We start from the raw sequence: 26,567 nt of genomic DNA, 5'->3' as shown, positions 1-26,567 counted from the left end.
TATGTTAATCTTAGTTTAGAATCTTCACCCTGGGCCTAGCACAGGACCCATCACTTCCTAGGCAGTAAGTGTTGGCTGAATTGCACTGAGTTCTTGAAGATGGTGGATTTCAGGAGTGATGTTTTAGATCATTGGGATCTTCCCCCCAAATCATATACACAAATGAACTGGCACTTAGAAGAAATAACTTCTTCTCACCTCCATTCCTTTCCCAGCATGACTGTTAGTGTGTCGAAATTAATTCCTAAACTAGAATGAATTTGTGATGTTATCCCCAATGAAATCTATTTAAAGATTTTTGGAAATGGGCTTTGGGTTTGTCTGATATTTCCTAAAATTTTAATCTATGTCTTTCTCATCTAGTTATTTAAGAGACTCAAGTGAGGGAGTGGGGGTGGAGTTGGGGACCAAAATTCAGGTTTCCTGCTGGCAAGTCTCACTGGGTGCTTACTTACTCTAGAGAAAAGAAGTCCCCTTGTACGAACTTGACTCTTCTCCCCAAGGACAATGAAGACTTCCCGGATCGCTCTACAGATTGTCAAATGTTAACTATGTGACATCTGGAAGATGGGACCCTATGGGTGATTTTAATTTTCTTCTCTGTATTTAGCAAATACTCTATAGTGAGTCTGCATGTGTCTGTAATCGGAGGGAAAATCCAACTTGCTATTTTTTTTTGAAGATTTTATTTATTTGACAGACAGAGATCACAAGTAGGCAGAGAGGCAGGCAGAGAGAGAGGAGGAAGCAGGGCCCCTGCTGAGCAGACAGTCTGATGTGGGGCTCGATCCCAGGACCCTGGATCATGACCGGAGCTGAAGGCAGAGGCTTTAACCCACTGAGTCACCCAGGTGCCCCCAACTTGCTATTTTAAAAATATATCTTTTGGGATGCCTGGGTGGCTCAGTTGGTTAAGCATCTGCCTTTGACTCAGGTCATAATCCCAGGTTCCTGGGATCACGTCTGGATTCAGGCTTCCTGTTCAGCCGGGCTCTGCTTCTCCCTCTGTCCCTCTTCCCTGCTCCTGCTCTCTCTGAGACAAATAAATAAATCAAGTCTAAAAAAAAAAATATCTTTGGGGCGCCTGGGTGGCTCAGTGGGCTAAAGCCTCTGCCTTCAGCTCAGGTCATGATCCCAGGGTCCTGGGATCGAGCCCTGCATCCAGCTCTCTGCCTAACAGGGAGCCTGCTTCCCTCTCTCTCTGCCTGCCTCTGCCTACCTGTGATCTCTGTCTGTCAAATAAATAAGTAAAATCTAAAAAAAAAAAAAAAAAAAAAATCTTTTACTCCCAGAGTGAACTTCAGCTCTATGTGTAAAAAATATACTGAGGTGGGCGGTGAGCCTCTTCTTTCCTTTAACCCAAGTCAGAAGGAAGTGGAGAAAAAAATAGCCCTTAATACAAATATGACCGATATTCCTTGGACCCATTAAAAACAGCCTTAGGTACTGGGATTCTTGTTTCAGCCATATATTCTGCCTCCTCATTTTATTTTAATTTATTTGAAGATTTCATTTATTCATAATAGAGAGGGAGACAGTAAGAGAGAGAGAGAGAACACAAGCGGGGGGGGAGGGGCAGAGGAAGAGAGAGAAGCAGGCTTCTCAGTGAGCAGGGAGCCCCAAGGCAGGGCTCTACCCCAGGATCCTGGGATCAGGACCTGAGCCGAAGGCAGATGCTTAACCAACTGAGCTACCTGGGTGCCCCTGTTTTTTATTTTTTAATTTTTAAAAATTTTTATTTATTTTTAAAAATTTTTATTATTTATATCAGTTACCATAAAATACACCATTAGTTTTTTTTTTTTTTTTTTTTGACAGAGATCACAAGTAGGCAGAGAGGCAAGCAGAGAGAGAGGGAGAGAGAGGGAGGAAGCAGGCTCCGATGTGGAACTCGATCCCAGGACCCTGAGATCATGACCCGAGCCGAAGGCAGAGGCTTAACTCACTGAGCCACCCAGGCGTCCCCACCATTAGTTTTTGATGCAGTGTTCCAAGATTCATTGTTTATGTACAACACCCATTGCTCCACCCACTACCAGGTTCACCCATCCCCCAACCCTCCCCCAACCCCCTCTTTTTTATTTTTTTAAAGTAAGCTCTAGGCCTAAAGTGGGGCTCAAATCCAGGACCCTGAGATTAAGAGTTGAATGCTCCACTAACTGAGCCAGCCAGGTACCCAAGCTTCCTCATTTTAGAGGTAATTTCTGCTAGTCCAGAGTTCCAAGTCGGGGGTGTTGAATGGAATAGCACTCACCTGGAGGCCTTTTTGCAACTACAACCCGGACAGATTTATCTATCTTAGGCTGACACCTTAGAAAGAATTTTGAAGGAAAAACTGAGGGCTGAGAAAAGTCCTCTGGAACTTTTTAAGAACTCTGAATTCCACAGCAAGACTGTCTCCTCAAGGACTTTCTGGTTTGCGATCTAGTTTGTGATTATTTGTCATTTCACACTGCCCTAGGTGGAAAGCCTTGGGAACGAGGAGCCTTCTTTTCTTTTCCTCTTTCAGAGACCCTCTCTCCAACTATGGGAAAATATAATCTGTGAAAGCAGAGAAATTGACTCACTTAGAAATAACCGTAAAAGTTCGAGAAGGCTAGACAAACAACAGGACTAGTAATTTCAGTCTTCCCGTGATTATAGTTATTGTGCTTAGGAAGAAACACCTCCCTTCCGGCCGCCATCAGCGCCTCCCTTCTGCTGCCCCCATTAGTGTCCTCACTGTTTTTGTAAGGCCGAATAATCTCTTAACATGGAATTTCCTTCCTTTTAGGAATCAAGAATAAACATTTACTCTAAAGTCCATAACATGACCTGTTTTCCTGAATGACTCTTAGTCTTTAACAATAATCGCAGCCCTGGTGGGTGCTGGAAATTTTTTTTTTTTTAAATTTTTTTTTATTTGTCAGAGAGAGAGCGAGAGCGAGCACAGGCAGACAGAGTGGAAGGCAGAGTCAGAGGGAGAAGCAGGCTCCCTGCGGAGCAAGGAGCCTGATGTGGGACTCGATCCCAGGACGCTGGGATTATGACCTGAGCCGAAGGCAGGTGCTTAACCAACTGAGCCACCCAGGCGTCCCTGGGTGCTGGAAATTTATCCAGGTGGTCAAGTATAGGAGGTAGGATTACTGTCTACGCAATTAAGAGTTGACTGACGGGACTACATTTTTTTTTTGTTTTTTTAGATTTTATTTATTTATTTGACGGGCAATGATCACAAATAGGCAGAGAGGCAGGCAGTGAGGGGGGGGAAGCAGGCTCCCTGCTGAGCACTGAGCCCAATGCAGGGCTTGATCCCAGGACCCTGATGATCATGACCCCAGCCAAAGGCAGAGGTTTAACCCACTGAGCCACCCAGGTGCCCCTAACGGGACTAAATCTTAAGGCCTTCTCTCCTGTCTTTCACTCCCACCTACAAACAATAATCATAGGGTTTTATTTTATGTTACTTTATTTTATTATTATTTTTTCCCCTCCCTGAGAATCATAGGATTTTACAATTGCAAGAGGGGTGCCTGGGTAGCTCAGTCAGTTGAGCATCCAACTCTTGATTTCAGCTCAGGTCTTGATCTCAGGGTTGTGAGTTCAAGCCCTATGTTGGGTTCCATATAGGCTGTGAAGCCTGCTTAAATTAAAAAAAAAAAAAAATAGGTGTTTGGGTGGCTGAGTTGGTTAAGCATCTGCCTTCAGCTTAGGTCATGATCCCAGAGTCCTGGGATCCAGCCCTGCTTTGGGCACCTTGCTCAGTGGAGGGCCTACTTCTCCCTCTCCTGGCCACACCCCCCTCACCCCCTGCCCATGTGTGCGTGCTCTCTCTCTCTCTCAAATAAATAAATAAAATCTTACTCTTTCCACTTTATCACATGGTTGTATGCTTCTATTGAGTTTACTATAAAGTTATTGTAACCATAAATTTTTATTTAACAGCTTTACTGAAATATAATTCACATACAACACAATTCAATTTTTTATACTATACAATTCAATGGCTTTTGAAGATTTAAAAAAAATTTTTATTTGAGAAAGAGAGAGCAAGTGAGCGAGCAGGAGCGAGGGGAGGGGCAGAGGGAGAGGGAGAAGCTGACTCCTGTTGAGTGGGGAGCCCCACACCAGCCTTGATTCGAGGACCCCAGGATCGTGACCTGAGCCACTCAGGGATCCCCCTCAATGAATTTTAGTATATTCAGAGTAATGTAACTATCAACAAATAAATTTTAGAACATTTTCATTACCCCCAAAAGAAACCTCATACATCATTCATTTTCCCTCATTACCCCAGCCAGCTCAAGGCAACCACTAATCTTTCTTTTTTAAAAAAATTTATTTGAGGGGGAGAAGGGCAGAGGAAGAGGGAGAAAACCTCCCGCACACTTCCCACTGCACACAGATCTGGACCAAGGGACTGATCCCACAGCTAGGAGATAATTACTTGAGACAAAATCAAGAGTCAGGTGCTTAACCAACTGAGCCACCCAGGTGCCCCAGCCACTGTTCTTTCATATGTGGTCCTTCGTGACCGGTTTCTTTTACTTAGCATAGTATTTTCAAGGTCTATCTATATTGTAAAATGCACTTCATTTCTGCTTCTCGATGAATGCTAAATATTCCAAGATATGCATATACCATATTTTATTCATCTATTCAACATCTGATGAATATTTGGCTGGATTTTATTTTAAACAAATATGACCTCTGAGAGCTAGCAGAAGCTTAAAATCAAGACATATATATTTCATGTCTTTCTATATTGAATTTATACCTAAAGAAGCATACGTCTCCCTCTGCCTGCTGCTCCCCGTTTGTGCTCTCTTATACTCTCTCTCTCTTTTTTTAAAAAAGATTTTATTTATTTATTTGACAGACAGAGATCACAAGTAGGCAGGGAGGCAGGCAGTTAGAGAGGGGGAAGCAGGCTTCCTGCTGGGCAGAGAGCCCAATGTGGGGCTCAATCCCAGGACTCTGAGATCATGACCTGAGCAGAAAGCAGAGGCTTTAACCCACTGAGCCACCCAGGCGCCCCATCTCTCTCTCTTTTTGACAAATAAATAAAATCTTAAAGAAGAGGTCATCTGTGCCCAGTATGGGGCTGGAACTCAAGAACCAGAGATCAAGAGCCTCATGCTTTACTGACTGAACCAGCCAGGCACCCCTTAAATTTTTTGATGGGTATGATAATATTGTGCAAAGACAAAATGCAGGCTTACCCTAGGTTCTCCTACTCGTCTGACTTCCGGGGATGGGGTGCAGAGTCTATCTATATCTATATCTGTATCTATCTATATGTAAAATGACAGCCCTCAGGAAGGGAAGAACGAAAAGTCTAGAGCAAGAGTCTTGACCCAGACATACACACAAACAATGTAAGGGTAGGTATGCAGTGAGGTGAGAAAGAGGGACAGTACAGACCGCTGTAAGTCTTAATATTTTCATTTTTGTCCTTCCGAGTTTATAGGTTGGCCTATGTCCAACGTCCATACTGTTTTTTGTGGGTCTCCAGGTGGGTCCAGATTGGAAGGCTGTGGGAGACTCATTCATACTCGGTAGAAAAAACTCGAACTTGTAAACAAGTCGAGGGTGTCTGATCCTGGGAGTGGCGTACTCCCTCACTAAACCTTCCTTTATCCGAGTCCTGCCTTCTCTTCCCTATTCTTTGAAGAGACCGGCCTCAATACGACTGAGTCACCTGCCTCCCGGAGAGGATCTTTGGGAGAGTCTCCCGTCCCGTCTACAGAGGTTAAAGAAGACGGGAAAGCGATCCTTGACTCAGTCCGCCGGAGGCTTGGGTGTTGTGTCATTCCCCACACGTGATACTCTCCCAGGCTGCGGAGACCTCACGCATCATGGGACTTACTCACCCCAGAGACTCCACCCCTTTCCTCCCGTACTCCCCAACCACTCACTTCCCCGCTCCGCCCCTCGAGACTAGAGGAAAGTAGGGTGGCTGGAGCCCGGAAATACCACCCAACCAATCTGCACGGCAGAAGCGCAGAAACTCAGTTTGGAAAAAGTGCAAGATGCGGCTTTAGTTTTATCCTTCTCCAGAATGCTCTGCACTTCCTGTTTTAGGCTGTCCTTACTGTCCTGATCCCCAAACAGTTCTGTCGAAACCACCTTCTCACTTCGGGAGACCTCGTCTTAGTCGACGTGGCTTTCCCTCTCCCTCTGTTGCTCACTTTTCTCTGAGCCCGAGATTCTTAATCTTAACTGGTCTGAGCCCCAGATCTGCCTCCTTCCCGTTCTAGCTGGGTGACCTTGAGTGAACTACAACTTTTCTGGGCCTACTTTCCCTGTTCGTGGAACGGAGGCCAAACGTCTACCACACCACGCCTGAGACAGCCCTTTGTGAGCTGAAAAAGGCAACAGAAATGTTAGCTATGTTAATTCTGGACGGCTAGTCACTCTTCCAGAACCCCTCCCTTTCCTTTGGGACCCGCCCTGCGAACCCCGCCGGGGGCTGACCGTTCTCGCCACCCTCCTCCAGCCGTCTTTCCCATTGGCGAAGGGGTCGGCCGCGCGGCGCCGAGTGTTGACGCCACGGCGCCCGTTCCGCCGTCGCAGGATGACGCATGGCCCCGCCCCCGGCCGCGCCTGGCCTCCCGCGGGGCCCCGCCCATCGGGCCGACGCGGCGCGGGTCCCGCCCCGTGGGTGACGTGTGGCGCGCGCGGCCCGGCCGCCCCGGCAGTTGGTGCAGCGGCCGTTGGGCTGAGTGCGCTCACCCCACCCCTCCCCTCCGCGGGCCCGGACCCCCCACCCCGCCGGGCGCAGCCCCAACCCCAGACCAAGCCCCAGCCGGGCCCGTCCCGTGCGGGCCCGTGACACCCCCTCAGCCGGCGACGCCCCGGACCGCCCGCCCGCCCGCCACCATGGAGCTGGAGGACGGTGTGGTGTACCAGGAGGAGCCCGGCGGCTCCGGGGCCGTGATGTCCGAGCGGGTGTCCGGCCTGGCTGGTTCCATCTACCGCGAGTTCGAGCGGCTCATCGGGCGCTACGACGAGGAGGTGGTCAAGGAGCTGATGCCACTGGTGGTGGCCGTGCTGGAGAACCTGGACTCGGTGTTCGCGCAGGAACAGGAGCACCAGGTGGAGCTGGAGCTGCTGCGGGACGACAACGAGCAGCTCATCACCCAGTACCAGCGGGAGAAGGCGCTGCGCAAGCACGCCGAGGAGGTGAGGGCCGGCCGGCGGAGAGGGCGGGGGCTGGGCCTGAGGGCGGGCGGGGGGCCGGGGATCGCGGCCCGGCCCGGGAGGGGGCGCGCCTGAGGCCGAAGCCCCCCGGACCGAACCGGGCGGCCGTGAGGTCCCCCGGGACCCCCGACCGGCGTCGGAAGCCGAGGCAGGCGGGTGAGTGTCCAGGAGAAGGGAGGAAGATGAGGAGGCAAGGCCCCGGGAGGAAGCCGCAGCTTGGCCTGAGGGCACCTGAGGTTGGCTGAGGGCGGAGATTATAAGGGTGGCCGGTGGCCGGTGGTAGTTTAGGGAAGTTTCCGACCACCGTAGGATAGTCGGACGGCGGTTCAAACTTTTACCATGGTGTGTGTGTGTGCTGGGGCATTTACACACTTCGGTCCTGGATATGTAACTTCCGCTGGTTCCAGTACCTTTCCAGGGGGTTGCTGCTTTGGGAAGTTAGAGATCTCCCTCTTTCGGTCAGTTTCTTCGTGACGTTCTTAACCCTGTTGAGAAGGAGGTTTTATTTTATGTTTTTTTGGTGTTTTGGTTGACACTTTGTCAACATTTAGGTGTCGTATAGCAACGCTCTGTCAGTAGAGCGTACAATTTTATTTTGTTGATATCCCACACCAAAGCGTTTCTCCGTGTCAGGTGGTCACCTTGGACAGTTCCCTTTAAAAACCCTCTGTTTATTTATCGAGAGGACTGGGGGCGGGGCGGGTTGGGGAGGTGTAGGTGACTGTTGACAGCCTTTCTCAGACTGCATTTTACAGGTGCCCTTAACCCTAGCTAGCATCTCGGCAGTGACCTCGGTGCCCTCACCTCGGGTCTGTGAACGTTTTGGAGGTCTGGAGTGCAAGTGATAGGCCTTGGACTTCTTGAGGCAGTCAAGGATTGAAGCTTTCAGGCTGTGTTGGCATTATTTTTGTGGAAGTTATCTAATGCAGGTGAAGTGCTCATCTTTGTTTTCTGAGCATCTAACACACCTAGCTAAGTACTTGGTGACTGAAGGAGCTAAATAACAAATCATTGAACCAGCGACATATTCTCTTTGAAAAATGCTAGAAAAAAAGGTATTAGGACGTGAGATTCGTTTAGCAGCTCATTTCCTAACCCTAAATAGTACTCCCATTTTATTTATTTATTTATTTATTTATTTATTTTAAAAAAGATTTTATTTATTTTATTTGACAGAGATCACAAGTAGGCAGAGAGGCATGTGGTGGTGGGGGGGGGGAGCAGGCTCCCTGCCGAGCAGAGAGCCCAATGTGGGGCCCAACCCCAGGACCCCGGGGATCATGACCGGAGCTGAAGGCAGAGGCTTTAACCCACTGAGCCACCCAGGCACCCCAGTACTCCCATTTTAACTTTGTCTTTTATACCTTTGTACCAGGTCATAAAGTTCTCTTTATTCTCCTTTTTAAGCTTGACTGTAGTGATGATTTTTAGTTCTGATTTTGTGATCCATTTGCCTCAAAGGAATGCCATTGCACTTGCCAAAGAAAATTGACTTTATTTCAAGAATATTTCCAAGTCTTCAGGGAGGGAGGGATTGAAAAAAAAAAATCTAAAGATGGGATCGCAGTTTCCAGTGGTTTATTAGTACTGTTAGAGGTCATGTACTACTTTTGAGATAGTATGCTGTGTCTTAATCCTCATACAGGCGTTTGCCAGTATGTTGATACAGTAGCAATAGACATATATACACAGGTGAGGAGCAGGCCCAGCATGACCTATCACCTTGGATAAAAGAAGTGCCATGTGAACATAGCAAAAGGCCAGGGTCACACGTGCCAAGAAAAATACAGGTTGCAGAATCAGAAAATAAAATTGATTGGGCAGCTGGGTGGCTCAGCAGGTTAAAGCCTCTGCCTTCAGCTCAGGTCATGATCGCAGGGTCCTGGGATCGAGCCCCACATCGGGCTTTTTGATTGGCGGGGAGCCTGCTTATCCCCTCTCTCTCTCTGCCTGCCTCTCTGCCTACTTGTGATCTCTCTCTCTCTCTCTGTCAAATAAATAAATTAAAAAAAAAAAAGAAAATAAAACTGACTAATTGGTAAGCACCTGATTGGATATTAATTTCTTAAGTATATGACTCTTTAAATGTTAAATGTTTTTGTTCTTTATACTTTTTCAGATATGTCTGTAAATTATGTATAATGAAATCTTTGGGCAAAGAGCCATGACCTGAGAATAGAGAACATTGATGAAATGCTAGATGAGCCAATTCCCAGACCACAAACATAAAACTACCTTGTTAATCACTTTTTATGTAAGATGACAAATCAAGTTTTACCCAGTCTCCAGAAATGAAGTCTTTCTTAGGCCAATATGCACAAGTGAATTCTGTGTTTAATTTTCTGGGAGTGCGCCTATTGGGCCTTTAATGCGGAGCCTGATTCTGCTATTATGGCAAAAGTGCCTCAGGGTATTTACTGTAAAAGTACTTGAAAGCCTGGAAATTGTCCATCACCAGAAAGTGTAAAGTAAATTCTGAGCACCTTTGTGGAACTTGAGGAGGATATATAAATGGTGAGAATGTTTTAGGGGGTGTGAAGTGCTATGCTATAATCTCTTACAGGAATTCTTAGCAAGGAATCGGAAATTTAATCTTTAATCTACTGATTTACTTATCTTGAATATTTTACCTTTTTCTTTGTTTTATTTGAATTTTTGGTTTGAGTCTGCTATTTTTGTGTCTTTAAAAACAACCTAAAGTAGTCTGATTTTATTATTTATTTACTTACTAGTTTTTAAGATTTTACTTCCTTATTTGACATAGCACACAAGTAGGTGGAGTGGCAGGCAGAGGCAGAGGGAAAAGCAGGCTCCCCACTGAGCAGGGAGCCCAGTGTGGTGCTTGATCCCTGATCCCCGGAGCCAAGGATCATGACCTGATGAAGGCAGCAGCTTAACCAACTGAGCCACCCAGGCGCTCAGGAAGACCGTTTTTGGTCGCTCAGTTGGATGAGCGTCCGCCTGTCTGCTCTACCCAGACTAAGCCCTGTGAATCTATGAATGATTTATTTGTAAATCAGTGGGTTTTTTTCCTCTAAGATTTTATTTAAATTCAAATTAGTTAACATAGGTGTAGTATGAGTTTCAGGAGAGTGGTTCTCCCCGCCCAAGATTGTTTTTTTAGGTAATCTCTACACCGGATGTGGGGCTAGAACCCAACCCTGAGATCAAGAGTTGCATGTTCTACTGACTGAGCCAGCCAGGCACCCCTCAATCGGTGATATATATTTTTTTAGATATTATATATTTATTTAACAGAGAGAGGGAACACAAGGGAACCCAAGCAGGAGCAGTGGGAGAGTGGAGGAGCAGGCTCCCTGCCATCCCAGGACCCCAGGATCTTGATGTCAGCCGAAGGCAGACACTTAATGACTGAGTCATCCAGTTGGGCTGTCAGTCAGTGATTTATTAAAAACATAAGTCTGTCTGTACAGTGATCTGGAGAGAGATGTTATTCTTAGGAAGGATATGTTAGTGTTTTTGGTTTTTGTTTATGTGAGTTCTGATTCTTTTACCACAACTTTTCTGATAAGTAGGCAAATGAGTTTAAGAATACTTTTTTAAAAATTTAAAAAAAAGGGACGCCTGGGTGGCTCAGTTGGTTGGACGACTGCCTTCGGCTCAGATCATGATCCTGGAGTCCCGGGATCGAGTCCCACATCGGACTCCCAGCTCCATGGGGAGTCTGCTTCTCTCTCTGACCCTCTCCTCATTCATGCTCTCTCTCACTGTCTCTCTCTCTCAAGTAAATAAATAAAAATCTTTAAAAAAAAAAAAAATTTTTTTTAAAGATTTTATTTATTTATTTGACAGAGATCACAAGTAGGCAGAGAGGCAGGCAGAGAGAAAAGGGGAAGCAGGCTCCCCGCTGAGCAGTGAGCCCGATGCAGGGCTCTATCCCGGGACCCTGAGATCACGACCTGAGCGGAAGGCAAAGGCTTATTAACCCACTGAGCCACCCAGGTGCCCCTGTTTTTTTATTTTTTAAATTTATCTTTAATTTTTTAAAAAGATTTTGTTTATTTGACACAGAGAGAGAGAGAGAGACAGCCAGAGAGGGAACACAAACAGGGAGAGTGGGAGAAGGAGAAGCAGGCTTCCTGCAGAGCAAGGAAGTTGTCATGGGGCTTGATCCCAGGACCCTGGGATCATGACCTGAGCCGAGGGCAGATGCTTAACGACTGAGTCATCCAGGCGCCCCTAAAATTTTTTAAAAAGATTTTATTTGTTTATTTGTCAGAGAGAGTGCACAAGCAGGGGGAGTGATAGGCGGGGGGAGAAGCAGGCTCCCTGATGATCAAGGAGCCTGATGTAGGACTAGATCCCAGGACACTGGGATCATGACTTGAGCCGAAGGAAGACACTTAACTGACTAAGCCACCCAGGTGTCCCCATTAAAAAAAATAATAATAATAAAAAAATTAAAAAAGTATATATATATATTTAAATTTTTTTATTTTTAAAAATATTTTACTTATTTATTTGACAGAGATCACAAGTAGGCAGAGACACAGGCAGAGAGAGGGGGAAGCAGGCTTCCCACTGAGTAGAGAGCCCAATGTGGGGCTCGACCCCAGGACCTTGGGATCATGACCTGAGCCAAAGGCAGAGGCTTTAACTCATTGAGCCACCCAGGTGCCCCATAAAAAAATATTTTAATCAAAAGTGTGGAAGAAGTTAATTTATTTGCAGTATAATTACAATGACGGTTAAGTTCATCTCTTTAGTAAACACTTAAACAGGAAAATTTGGTGTTTTTTCAATGAGTTCTATGACTTTTTATCAAGTAAGAGGAGTGAAGTAATTTTGCATACCTAAAACTTAAATTTATTTTTTTTTTTTTTTTTTAAAGATTTTATTTATTTATTTGACAGACAGAGATCACAAGTAGGTAGAGAGGCAGGCAGAGAGAGAGGAGGAAGCAGGCTCCCTGCTGAGCAGAGAGCCCCATGCGGGGCTCGATCCCAGGACCCTGAGATCACGACCTGAGCCGAAGGCAGCGGCTTAACCCACTGAGCCACCCAGGCGCCCCAAACTTAAATTTATTGATGGTGACTATTGAAGTTAGGGAGTTAAAAAACTGAAATTTCAAGTCTGCTTCAACTAAGTTTTACATTATATCTTAATTCAAACCTATTTTAGTTTTATTAATTTTTTTTTAAGTTTATTTTGTGTCTTTAGCACAGCTGTTATTTAAATTAGTATTGCCATGGTTCTTCAGGCTTCTACCCTTAATTCTATCAACTCTAGTGTCTTTTGGAGTTTAACTTTGCTCTTTTATTTCACTGGAGCAGTAGGAGAGAGTGGTGACATGTCAGTATAGGAGAACAGGTTGTTGCCCATGGTGTTTTAATATTTGACATTTTACATGTTTGGATATACATGTTATTAGTTTTCAAACTCCTTTTAAAAGGGAAGTCCTTCTGTGGTCCCTGTTAAGTGTTTGTTTTTTTTTTTTAAGATTTTTATTTATTTATTTATTTGTCAGAGAGAGAGAGAGAGAGAGAGAGATCACAAGTAGGCAGAGAGGCAGGCAGAGAAAGGGGGTGGAAGCAGGCTCCTTGCTGAGCAGAGAGCCTGATGTGGGGCTCTATCCCAGGACCCTGAGATCATGACCGAGCCGAAGGCAGAGGATTAACCCACTGAGCCACCCAGGTGCCCCTGTTAAGTGGTTTTTGAAATCAGTATCTTGTGGCATCTTCAGTGAGCTAAAGATTTTTGGTCCAAGAAATGACAGAGGTGCTAACTTGATTTCTCTATTGGGTCAGTTAGAGTAAGGGTCAGCAGTTTTTTGGACTGTTACATTACATCTTAATTCAAACCTATTTTAGTTTTATTAATTTTTTTTAAAGATTTTTATTTATTTGACAGATCACAAGTAGGCAGAGAGGCAGGCGGCGGGGTGGGGATAAGCACACTCCCCGCTGAGTGGAGACCCCAATGCAGGGCTTGATCCTAAGACCCTGAGACCATGACCCGAGCTGAAGGCAGAGGCGTAACCCACTGAGCCACCCAGGTGCCCCTATTTTTCTTATTTTTTTAGATTTATTTAAGTAATCTCCAGACCCAAGGTGGGGCTTAATCCCAGAATCCTAAAACCATGACCTGAGCTGAAGGCAGAGGCTTAACCCACTGACCCACCTAGGCGCCCCTTAAAAATACTTTTTTTTTTTTAATGTTGTGCTTAGTAATCATAGAGAATACAGCTCTTACCTAAATAAATTACTATTAGGTTGAAATAAAATAAATCAACCCAGTTTAATAATATATGTAATGTATTCAGAAAACTGATATTTAAGAAAATATCTGTGTTGGGCACCTGCGTGGCTCAGTTGGTTAATCAGCAACTCTTGATTTCAGCTCAGGTTATAATCTCAAGGGTCATGCAATTGAGTCCCAGGTAGGGCTCCATGCTCAGCGTGAAGTCTGCTTGAGATTCTCTCTTCCTCTCCCTCAGTCTCTCCCCTCACTCAGTCTCTAAAATAAATAACTAAAAAAATCTTAAAAACATAAGTGTGTAAGCCTATACATTTTTAAATCTTAGCCAGTGATATTTATGTATTTTTTAGTAATCTTTATGCCCAGTGTGGGGCTAGAACTCAGAAACCCAAGATCAGGAATGACATGCTCTTCCCATTAAGCCAGCCAGGTACCCCTTAGGGATATTTAGTTAGTAGTTTGAAGCAAGAAAGTTTTATTCACTTAGGAATCGTAGTGTCTAGTAGTTTGGCGTAATAGCTGCCTCTAAAAATATTTGAACTGAACCACAGAAATTTACATATTAATCAATATAACAAGGAAGTTTCCAAATTGATGATATAGAGTTATTAGGAACTTTCAAAAAATTGGTTTTTTTTTTGTTTTTGTTTTTTAAAGATTTTATTTATTTATTTGAGAGAGAGAGATCACAAGTAGGCAGAGAGACAAGCAGAGAGAGAGAGGAGGAAGCAGGCTCCCCGCTGAGCAGAGAGCCCAATGCAGGACTCGATCCCAGGACCCGGAGATCACGACCTGAGCCGGAGGCAGCGGCTTAACCCACTGAGCCACCCAGGCGCCCCTCAAAAATTGTTTTAAAATTAATTAATTTAGGGTCACCTGGGTGGCTCACTGGGTTGGGGCCTCTGCCTTTGGCTTGGGTGGTGATCTCGGGGTCCTGGGATTGAGCCCCACATTGGGCTCGGTGCACAGCGGGGATCCTGCTTCCCCCTCTTTCTCTCTGCCTGCCTCTCTGCCTACTTGTGATCTCTGTCTGTCAAATAAATAAAATCTAAAAAAAAATAATAATTTGAGTGGGGGAGTGTGTACGTGTACAGGGAGATGGGCATTTGTGGGATGAATAGGGAGAGAATCTCAAGCCGATGCCTCGCTGAGTGTGTAACCCATAAAGGGCTGGATCCCACAATCTTGAGATCATGACCTGAGCGGAAACCAAGAGTTAGTTGGATGCTTAATCAATTGAGCCACTCAGGCACTCCCTGTTTTTTTCTTTTTTAAATTAGTAAACCCTTCAGTAAATTCCTCCCGCCTAGCTTTTTATTAGGACAATGTTCAAACGTACAGGAAAACTAAAAGTGCATTGATAATCTGTATATGCATCACCTAGATTCAGTAGTTGTTGTGTTGTGTGTATACATACGTACATACATGTACACGTACACTCAACATTTATATATGTACACATTTTAAAGTTGCTAAACCATGGCAAAGTAAATTGCAAATGTTATAACATTTCAGCTTTTACTACTTAGAGTACTTATCTCTTAAAAAACAAGAGCATTCCTGGATACAGGCTGGCTCAGTCAGTGTGGACTGTGTGACTCATAATCTCAGGGTCATGAGTTCAAGCTGCACATAGGGTGTAGAGCCTACTTAAAAAAAAAAAAGAAAATAGTAAAAAATTTAATTAAAAAAAGAGCATTCTACCATGTAACCACAAAATTATTTACATTGAGAACATTTTTAGTATTATTTAATATTCCATTTGAAATAATTTTTAAAGATTTTTTAAAAAATTTATTTGACACAGAGAGAACATGAGGGGGGAGGATCAAAGGGACAAGCAGACTCCCTGCTGAGCAGGGAGGGCTATGCCACACTCCATTCTGGGACTCCAGGATCACAACCTGAGCCAAAGGCAGTTGGTTAACTAACTGAGCCACCAAGGCACTCTGAATGAAGGGCACAGTATGTTGGTTATAAAGATAAGTTGTTCATATTTTTTAAAGGTTTTTAAAAAAAAATTTTTTTTAAATATCAGTGTAACAGTATTCATTGTTTTTGCTCCATACCCAGTCTCCATGCAATACGTGTCCTCCCTGATACCCACCACCTGGTTCCCCCAACCTCCCATCCCCCAGCTCCTTCAAAACCCTCAGATTGTTTTTCAGTGTCCATAGTTTCTCATGGTTCTCCTTTTTTTAAGGTTTTATTTATTTATTTGACACAGAGAAAGACAGTGAGAAAGGGAACACAAGCAGGGGGGAGTGGGTGAAGGAGAAGAAGGCTTCCTGTCAAGCAGGGAGCCCAGTATGGGGCTCGATCCCAGGACCTTGGGATCATGCCTTGAGCAGAAGGCATATGCTCAGTGACTGAGCCACTCGGGTGCCCAAGATACTTCTGTATAAGGAATTTAAATGAGATTATAAAACTGAAAATTGGTTAAGATTTTTTATTTAAAATTACAGCACAAAAATATGATGGATTGTTTCTCTTCTTTGAAACTAAGATACAGAAATTGAGAAACTGATCCTTTTAAAGAGCTAGGAGGAAGCTCCCCTGATCTGGTTCTACTGTATCCTGGCTCCACAGGTAGCTAGAAAGATAAACAGACCCATAGATGATCAGAAAGAACAGATATTTATTGACCAGGCACTGTTGTAGGCCCTGGGAATATAACTACAAACAAAACAGACGAGGAAGGCAGTATTTATTAATTTGAGAGAGAGGAGAGAGAGCCCACACACGCCCGAGCGTGAACGAGAGCATGCAGGGTAGGATGGAGAGGAAGAGGGAAGGAGTTCCAAGCTGACTCTGCTGAGTGCAGAGCCCAGCATGGGGCTCAGTATCATGACCCTAAGATCATGACCTGAGCTGAAAACAAGAGTCGGATACTTAGCCAACTCAGCCACCCAAGTGCCCTGCCATGCAGGAAATTAAAAAAGGTGATGTGATAAAGAGTAAAGAGGCAGGCACTTTAGATGAGTACACACCTTTATAAAAGGGTAAGCTGTCCATGCAGGAAATAATTTATCTCATAAGAGTACTTTCTTAGATCTGAAACTTTAAATGTATATAGTTAGAGTTTTTCTTAATCGTTATTCTTGAAAATTTATAAAAGTAAAGGAGCTCTCATAAGTGCATTTCTTCTATTTCTTTCTTTCTTTTTTTTTTTTTTAAGATTTTATTTATTTATTTGGGAGAGAAAGAGTGTGAGAGAGAGCACGAGAAGGGAGAGGGTCAGAGGGAGAAGAAGACTCCCCTCTGAGCAGGGAACCCAGTGAGGGACTCCATCCTGGGACTCCAGGATCATAACCTGAGCCAAAGGCAGTCGTCCACCCAACTGAGCCACCCAGGTGTCCTAAAGTCCAGTCAGTTAACATACAGTATTATATTCATTTCAGGTGCCCCTTAAATTAATGTGTTAGAGGGGCACCTGGGTGGCTCAGTGGGTTAAAGCCTCTGCCTTCGGCTCAGGTCATGATCCCAGGGTTCTGAGATCGAGCCCCGTATCGGGCTCTCTACTCCGCAGGGAGCCTGCTTCCTCCCCTCTCTCTCTCTCTCTCTGCCTGCCTCTCTGCCTACTTGTGGTTTCTCTCTCTGTGTCAAATAAGTAAAAATCTTTAAAAAAAAAATTAATGTATTAGAGAGCAGGAGCAAGTGCACACGCGCGCAAGCGGGGAGGGGTAGAGGGAGAGAGAGAGAAACTCAAGCAGACGCCATGCTGAGTGTGGAGCCCCACTCCAGGCTCAATCCCAGGACCCTGAGATCATGACCTGAGCTGAACTCTAGTTGGCTGCTGAAATGACTAACTAAGGTACCCAGGTGCTCCTCTTTCCTTTCTTTCTCTTTATTTTTCTGTCTCAATCCCTTCCTTCCTTCCTTCTTTCCTGCCTCCCTCCTTCCCTCCCTCCCTTCCTTCTCTTTTGTTCTTTCTCTCTCTCTTTCTTTTTTTTTCTTTTTCAAAGATTTTATTTATTTATTTGCCAGACAGAGATCACAGAGAAGCAGGCAGAGAGAGAGGAGGAAGCAGACTCCCTGCTGAACAGAGAGCCGGATGCAGGGCTCGATCCCAGGACCCTGGGCGGAAGGCAGAGGCTTTAACCCACTGAGCCACCCAGGTGCCCCTCTCTCTTTCTTTTTAAGCAGACTCTATACCCAACTTGGGGCTCCAACTCATGAACCCAAGAAAAAGAACTGCATGCTCCACCAACTGAGCCAGCCTGACCCCCCAGTTTTTCCCTCTTTGGACCACTCTGGATTCCTTTTACTTTGTTAGATTTGGCATTCCTTGGAGTTCTTTCTGAGGTCCCCTCTAGTTCTCAACTTGCACGTTGCCTAACTGGTATTATTCATTCCCATGGGGTCAATTACCATTTGTTGACCATTCCAAAATGTATATCTCATTCATTTCCTAGATGCTTATAGAGTGCCGGCTGTGTACCTGGTATTGTGTCCACTGGGGACATAGTGGTGAGCAAAACACACGAGTTTTTTCTTTCATGAAGCTGACAGCCTGTCAAGAACCTTAAGACCAGATCTCTCTTTGGAGTTTCAGATCCACATTACTCTTGTTTCTTGGATATGACTGTCTCCTGACATGTCCAAACCAGAATTTCTCTTGCAAGCTTGCTGCTCCTCTGTTCCCTGTTTTTGTAAGGGATACTACTGTCTGCTGGCCAGATAGCTCACCACCATCTTTATAGGATTTTATTTATTTATTTGGGAGAGATTGAACACAAGCTGGGTGAGGGGCAGAGGGAGAAATAGACTCTCTGATGAGCAAGGAGCCCCATGCGGGCTCTATCCTGGGACTGCGGTATTGTGACCTGAGCCAAAGGCTGAGGGTTAACCACGCTGAGCCACCTAGGTGCCCCAATTCTTTTCTCTCCTTTTTTTCCTTCTCCTTTATCCCCATTGCTACTTTTGTTTCCAACTTTTAAATATTTCTCTTTATTCTTAAATGTCTGAAGTCTTAAGGTACAAGATGTTGTGACCTGGCTGTTCCTTATCTTACCAGCCTCATCTTTTCCTTTTTGAGCCATATATTGAACACCTGGAATTTATTTTTGTTTTGCAAATAGTATTTTTTCTCTCTAGGGCTCTTTTTTTTTTTTTAATTAATTATTTATTTGAGAGAGAGAGAGAGAGAGAACACAAGCAGGGTGGGTGGGAGAGGGAGAAGCAGACTTCCCATCGAGCGTGGAGCCTGATGTGGGGCCTGATGCCAGGACCCTGAGATCATGACCTGAGTTGAAGGTAGACGCTTATCAGCTGAGCCACCCAGGTGCCCCAAAGATGCCCCTCTGTTTCTCTTCTGTTGCCTGGGTAACAGTATTCATCTTTCAGGTTTCAATTCTGGAACGCCTTTTATGAACACCCAAGTTGGATCGTGCCCATCTTACATTGTCCCACCACATACTCTTTCTTTCCCTACCATAGCACTTTCAGTGTTTTAGCAAACTAACCTATGGCTTTAACTCCCCCACTATACTACTAGGAAGCTGTAGGTATTTAATAGATGTTAGTTGGTTGGAGGGATGGATGAAAATGCTAAAAGGTCAAATTGCCAAGCCTAACTATTTAAAGTTCTCTTTTGTGCATTCAAGTTATTTGTCCTTACCATTGGTGCCAAGTTATGCTAAAACTTCCAAAAAGTTCTTCAATAAGTCCTTTGACTTTTGTATAAAAAAAAAAAAAAAAAAAAGACTTCTGAGGGTAGTTATTGCAGATGCTTTACTTACATTGTCGTATACATAGTAAATATTCTAGAACTACTTATGCATTTAAAGATTTTATTTATTTGTTTGACAGAGATCACAAGTAGGCAGAAAGGGGCAGGCAGAGAAAGGAAGGGAAGCAGGCTCCGCACTGAGCAGAGAGCCCTATGGGGGGCTGGATCCCAGGACCCTGGGATCATGACCTGGGCCAAAGGCAGAGGCTTTAACCCACTGAGCCACCCAGGCGCCTCTAGAACTACTTATATATTTAAATTGAAATATTAAGATCATAGGCATTACTTCCTGGTATTTGCAAAGATTGGGCTAGGTGATCCTAGAGAGAGAGAGATCACAAGTAGGCAGAAACGGTGGGGTGGAGGAAGCAACTCCCTGCTGAGCAGAGAGGCCAAAGCGGCGCTCCATCCCAGGATCCCGAGATCACAACCCCAGCCAAAGGCAGAGGCCCAACCCACTGAGACACCCAGGCGCCCCTCCCAAACTTAATTTTAACTATTTGCTTAGAATCTTTTGATAGAAATTTCTTTTTCCCCCCCTAAGGTTTTATTTATTTATTTGAGAGAGAGAGAATGAATTAGCATGGGGGAGGGCAGAGGGAGGAAGAAGCAGACTTCTCCTGAGCAGGGGGAGGGCAGAGGGAGGAAGAAGCAGACTTCTGCTGAGCAGGGGGAGGGCAGAGGGAGGAAGAAGCAGACTTCTGCTGAGCAGGGAGACTGATGTAGGGCTGGATTCCTGGACCCCAGAATCATGACCTGAGCCCAAAGCAGTCACTTAACTGACTGAACCACCCAGGTGCCCTAACAACATTTATTTTTGAAGAAAATTTTATTGTGAAGAACAGGGAAAATTTTATTTCTTGAGCATTGAAACATATATTGGTTAAAAGCATCTACTAGGTTATTATATAATTAAATTTTAAATTTCTATTATCAAATATCCAATTTGAATTTTCTTTCAGTTACCTATTGCCCTAGACTCATTTTTTTGTTACTGCTACCTATTCAAAAACAAATACCTTTTAAAAAGTTAAACAGGTTGCACAGAAATGTGGCATCAAATAAACAGGCTTTTATAAAACCTGAAGGGTAACTTTTTAAAAAGGCTATTGTCTATGGTCCTACTATGAAAATAGTCTGCTTGAACTTGTTTGATGTGATTTGGGAAATGTTTAACAGAAATTACCCCCTTATTTGTGGCTCTGATCAGTTTTTAAAAATTTATTCTTTCTTTAAAGAATACTTCTATGCTGGGATAGGAATTCATCCAGTAATTTATTCAGTGTTAACTACCTCCCAAGCTAGCTGAGGGTCAGGGAGTGAGCAAAGATTTCTGAAGAGCTAAAATGAATGTCTCAAAACTTTGTGTAATAAAGTTCATGATCTTGGCCTACTGAATAAACATTTAAAGGCAAAGCACTTAGTCATAGTATCTTCATTTTATTTTATTTATTTTAGTTTATTTTAGTTTAGTTTTGAGAGAATGTGTGTGCCTGAGGAGCAGGGGAATAAGGAGAGAAAGCTGGGCATGGAGGTTGATCTCAGAACCCCGAGATCATGACGTGAGCTGAAACCAAGAGTTGAATGCTGGGGCACCAGGGTGGCTCCTTCTGTTTTGTTTTTAAGATTCTGTTTATTTATTTGACAGAGAGAGCATAAGCAGGGTGAGTGGGAGAGAGAGAAGCAGGCTCCCCACTGAGCAGGGAGCCTGATGTGCTTGATCCCAGGATCCTGAGTTCATGACCGGAAAGTAGGTGCTTAGCTGACTAAGCCACCCAGGTGCTCCTTTAATATTCTTATTTATTTTTTTTAAAGATTTTATCTATTTTTCTGACAGACAGAGATCACAAGTAGGCAGAGAGGCAGGCAGAGAGAGAGGAGGAAGCAGGCCCCCTGCTGAGCAGAGAGCCTGATGTGGGGCTTGATCGCAGGACCCTGAGATCATGACCGAGCCGAAGGCAGAGGCTTTAACCCACTGAGCCACCCAGGTGCCCCTAGTATTCTTACTTATTTTATTTTAAGATTTTATTTGTTTAATTTTAGAGAGAGAGAGTGAAGAGCGAACACAAGCAGAGGTTGTGACACAAACAGAGGGAGAGGGAGAAGCAGATTCCGTTCTGAGCCAGGAGCCTGAGGTGGGGCTCTATCCCAGCACCCTGGGGTCATGACCTGAGCTGGAGGCAGATACTTAACCAACTGAGCCACATAGGTGCCCCAAGTATCCTATTTTAAATAAAATAGTTTCTTAGCCCTCAACAGGTTATAAATAAGTTAAGAGAGTATTTGCTAGAGGTACTTTCATATATATAAAACAAATGGCAGGTTATCTCAGAAGCAGGATATTGAAAATTATAAGAAGTAATACAGTGCAGTAGTTAAGGGCAAGGACAATAGGGTCAGATTGCCTTGGTTCAAGTCCTGGGAGATTTCCTAGATTTTAATTTCCTAGCTTTGAAATCAAGGGCAGGTTTCTTAATGCCAAACCTCAGTTCCTTCCTTCTTGATGGTTTTGTTTATTTCTTTGACAGAGAGTGAGCACAATTAGAGGGGAGCAGGAGAGGGAGAAGAAGGCTTCCTGATGAGTAGGGAGCCTGACCTGGGGCTTGATCCCAGGATCCTGGTATCATGACCTGAGCAGAAGGCAGAGGCTTAACCCACTGAGCCACCCTATTTATTTATATAAATAAATTATTTATTTATATAAATTTATTTATAACAGGCGCCCCTATTTATTTATTTTAAAAGAAGATTTTATTTATGTGTGTGTGTGTGTGAGAGAGAGAGAGACACCACGAGCAGGGGAGAGGGACAGAAGGAGAGGTAGAAGCAGCAGACTCTCTGCTGAACACAGAGCCTGATGCAGGACTTGATCTCAGGACCCTGGGTTCATGCCCTGAGCCCAAGGCAGATGCTTAACCAACGGAGCCTTCCAAGCACCCCGGGTTATTCTTTAAAAAAAAAAAAAGGTTATTTATTTGAGAGAGAGAGTGTACACGTGCACACAAGTGTGCGAGCAAGGGGAGGGGCAAAGGGAGAGGAAGGAAAGAAGCAGACTCCCCTCAGAGCATGGAAACTGATGTGGGGCTCCATTGCAGGGCCCCCGAGGTGATGACCTGAGCCAAAGTCAAGAGTTGGATGTTTAACAACTGAGCCACCCAGGTGTCCCTAATTAATTATTCTTAAGATAAACTCTACCCCCAATTGGGGCTTGAAGTCATGGCCCTGAGATCAAGAGTAGTATGCTCTACTGACTGAGCAAAGCGGGCACCCCATAATTTCTTTTTTTTTTTTTGAAGATTTTATTTATTTATTTGACAGAGATCACAAGGAGAGAGAGAGAGAGAGAGAGATCACAAGTAAGCAAAGAGAGAAGGGGAAGCGGGCTCCCTGCTGAGCAGAGAGGGCTTGATCCCAGGACCCTGAGACCATGATCTGAGCCAAAGGCAGAGGCTTAACCCTTTGAGCCACCGAGGCACCCTCATAATTTCATTTTCTGATCATTGCAAATGCTCAGAAATACACGTGATTTTTGTATATTGTTCCTGTATCCTGCTGGACTTAGTATTCTAATAGGTTTTTTTGTGGTTCATGAAGATTTTTTAGTATACATTATCATGTCATCTGCAAGTAGAGATAGTTTTACTTCTTTCTCTACAATCTGAGAGCCTTTTATTTTCTTGCCTAGTTACCCTAACTATAACCTTCTGGTACAATATGGAGTAGAACTGGCAGGAGTAAAATTTTTGTCTTGTTTCTGATCTTATGGGGAAAGCATTCAGTCTTTACCCATGCAATATGATGTAGTTGTGGGGTTTTGTAGATGCTTTTTGAAGGAGTTCTTTTCTATTCCTTGTTTGTAGAGTGTTTTCATTATGAGGAGATGCTGAATTTTGTCAAGTTCCTTTTTTGTAACTATTCAGATAAGCCAGTTCAGATATATTTTTAGGTCAGTGTGTATAACATCTGGAAATAAGACACAAGTCTAATTTTATAACTAAAGTTTGAATAGTATAAAATTAATTCTTAAAAAAGGCATATGTGTGCTCCAAATAATTAAAACTATATGTAAAAAGTGAAAATAATAACCATATTCCCTCTTTGGTAGGGTGGTCAGGGAAGGCCACAGGGGATATAACATTTTAGTTATGAAATGAAGGATGAGGAGGAGACCGTCAAAGGAGTGTGTTATAGACCAAGGAAATGAGGCTCTAAGGTAGGAAACAATTTAAAATTAGGAGTCAGCCAGCATAGAGGAAAGGGAGGGGTTGAGGTAGGAAAATCATGGAGGAGCTGCTCATTCAGGCCTGATGGGGGCTCAGGTAGAATTGAGAAGTCTACACTTGTGTTCTCGTAAGAAGCCATTGATGACGTTCATTCAAAGCAATAAAATGGATCTTTAATTCATACTAAAGTATTTGCAGTGATTGTTATGATGCTGAGGTTTGTTGGAGGAAAAGAGGAAGAATACAGACAAAACAGGCCATGTGCTGATAATTATTGAAATTAGGTGATGTTATGTAGAAGTTTATTATACTGTTCTCCATTATGCAGATTCGAAAATTCCCAACAATGTTAAAAAGCAAAACCTGGAAAACAACTGAAAAGATTATCCACTGTTTTTTTTTTAAGGCTTTTATTTATTTATTTATTTGAGAGAGACAGAGAGAGCTCGTGCACGCACAGGCACACATGAGTGGAGGGAGGGGCAGAGAGAAGGGAAGGGAGAATCAGACTCCCCAAGAGAAGCCCAACAGTGGGGTCTAATCCCAGGATCGTGGGATCATAACCTGAACTGAAGTCATATACTTAACTTACTGAGCCAGCCCATCACTGTTTTTTTCTTTGTAGATAATTTTTAGAGTTTCAATACTAACCTATATACTATTCAGGATAATATTTTCTGATTTTTCTTAATAATAGAAATGTATTTTTATAACAGAGTCAAGTTTTGAAATAAACAACAGTGTCAAGCTTTAAGACCTGTAAATTAAAGTCAGAAGTATAAAATATTGATCACCTACCTACAGAAGCACAAAATTGTGACATGTAGGGAAAGCATTACTTGGCTGGTCTGCTACACCTTTTCAGGTTTTATCAGTGTGGTAATCAATTCCTGGTTGATAGCCTCTTACCTAGGCCAATGAGTTTTGGTTTATTCTTGTTTTTTGAGGTAAGATAGTAGAAAATCAATGTTCTCTGTGTGCTGTGGTAGTCAGTCACAAGGACTAAAAGGAATATGAAATATACAGAGGTAAGAATAGTGTAGCTCATGTGGAATAAATGGTCATGTTCGATTCCATTTATATAATTACGGATGACAGTTTGGGCAGTGAGTAAAATTCTTTTTGTGTGTGTGAGTAAAATTTATATGTGTCATACTTATTTGGTTATTTTATCTAAAAGTTTTTTTTTAATTTATGTACTTTTCCTTTTTTTTTTTTTTTAAGATTTTATTTATTTATTTGACAGACAGATCACAAGTAGGCAGAAGGCAGGCTTGGGGGATGGTGGGGAGCTCCCCGGGGAGCAGAGAGCCAGACTTGATCCCAGGACCCTGAGATCATGACCTGAGCCCAAGGCAGAGGCTTAACCCACTGAGCCATCCGGGTGCCCCATTACTTTTCCTGTTAATACAACACATGCTCTTTGTGATAAACAAAATAGAACCAAAACATTATAGAAATCCTTCTAGAATCCTGCCTATTAGAGAAACCTCACTTTTTTAAAGAAAAGATTTATTTATTTTAGAGATAGAGTCACCCTCCGAAGGAGGGAAGGGGGGACCAGCAGAGGGAGAGGAAGAAATAGACATTCCCCTGAGTGTGAGCCCAACCCATGAGCTCAATCCCAGGACCCTGGCATCTTGACCTGAGCTGAAGTCAGATGCTTAACTGACTGAGCCATCTGAAGTCCGATACTTAACTGACTGAGCCATCCAGGCGCCCCTCCCTGTGTCTTAGCAACACTTGACACTCTCAGACTTTTTGGTTTTAGTTTTTAATCTGATATTTGTGAAACAAGCTTTTAATTTTCTTTTCTCAGATCACCACTGTGGTTGAGATATTTCTTACATTTATTGATGATCTGCTTGCCTTTTCTGTGAATTGCCTGTTCAGTTTCCACTCACAACTGGCAGCAACCTGTGTCTGTCTGGATAAATCTAAATTATTCTTTACAGTGGCTTTATAGTATTCCCTTATATGATCACTGTAACAGATCATTGGGGGAAAAGGACTGGGGAAACTTTACATAATTATTTTATTTTTAAGAATTTTAATTCCAGGGGCGCCTGGGTGGCTCAGTGGGTTAAGCCACTGCCTTCAGCTCAGGTCATGATCTTGGGGTCCCAGGATCGAGTCCCGCGTCGGGCTCTCTGCTCAGCAGGGAGCCTGCTTCCTCCTCTCTCTCTCTCTGTCTGTCAAATAAATAAATAAAATCTTTAAAAAAAAAAAAAAGAATTTTAATTCCAGTACAGTAAACATAAAATTATGGAATGCCTCACAAATTTCTGTTATCCTTGTGCAGGGGCCATGCTAGTCTCTGTATGTTCTAATTTTAGTATATGTGCTGCTGAAGCTAACATGGGAATCTGTACTTTAATTAGACCTAAGAGATGTATCATCCAAATGCAACATAGGGACTTTGTTTGCATCCTGGCTGTGAACATTTATGAGACAGCCAGCAAAATCTGAATGGTGACTGGATAGTCCCTATTATTTCATTAAGGATTGGGAAATGGTGCTCTTCTAATTTAGTTATTCCTTCAGCATTTTTTACCTAATTTTCTTATAAAAGAGAACTTCTCCCTCATCAACCATTTGATTACCCTAAGGTATAGTTTGTACAGGAAAGATAGGATAAGTGCTATATTCTTCAGTTCATACTTTTATAATTTCAATGAGCTCTTCCTTCTTGTTCTTCCCCTACCCCAACCTTTTTCTAAAAATAGCATACTGTTCTGGTTTCATGGATGTAATGACTTTTCTTTGGTCTTTGAGTATATTAATTATAGTTTTCATTTGTTCCTGTTTTGTCTGTTTTCTCAGTCCCATTTTTTTCTGGTAGTTTTGGCCTCTCTCTTTCAGGTTGGAGCTTCAAGTGCCTGATAACCCTTAATTATCCCTTCATGATTTAAGCATGAGGCACTAAAAAAAGGAGGGCCAGAAGCTTTGTGTGCCTGGAAGCCGTTCATTGCCAATTGGGAACCCAGATTTCAGTATCCCATGGTCTTTTTGCTCAGAGGCATTTGAATTTTCCAAGGAAAGATAATGTCATGGGGAGTGGAGTGGTAGATAAGCCTAGTCATTATGAGAATCTGGGTGAGGGCCAGAACAGAAAGGGGGCTATCAGTGTTGCTGCTTGGTATATAGGTTTTCACTTAGTTCATTTCTTTTCATTTGGCACTTATTTGTTAAAATGTGGTATTCCCTTGTCT

The 26,567-nt window shown here is 43.5% G+C and overlaps 1 protein-coding gene and 1 pseudogene across 4 annotated transcripts in view; one reads left to right on the top strand and one right to left on the bottom strand.

Moving 5' to 3' along the window:
* Nucleotides 1–6,686: 6,686 nt before the first annotated feature.
* Nucleotides 6,687–26,567, top strand: part of SPAG9 (sperm associated antigen 9) — a 138,371-nt gene continuing 118,490 nt past the window's right edge. For all 4 annotated transcript variants that reach the window (XM_004764847.3, XM_004764844.3, XM_004764845.3 and 1 more), the window contains exon 1: nt 6,687–7,164. In XM_004764847.3, coding sequence (XP_004764904.1) covers nt 6,862–7,164 — 303 coding nt within the window. In that variant the 5' untranslated portion in view covers nt 6,687–6,861. The remainder of the gene's footprint in view (nt 7,165–26,567) is intronic.
* On the bottom strand, nt 25,615–25,715 carry LOC123389230 (annotated as a pseudogene).

This window comes from Mustela putorius, unplaced genomic scaffold, assembly GCF_011764305.1.
Source record: "Mustela putorius furo isolate JIRA1106 unplaced genomic scaffold, ASM1176430v1.1 tig00003962_pilon_pilon_pilon, whole genome shotgun sequence".
NCBI lineage: Eukaryota > Metazoa > Chordata > Mammalia > Carnivora > Mustelidae > Mustela > Mustela putorius.
Note: the sequence above shows the minus strand (reverse complement) of the source record. Positions and strands in the feature narration are given on the sequence as shown.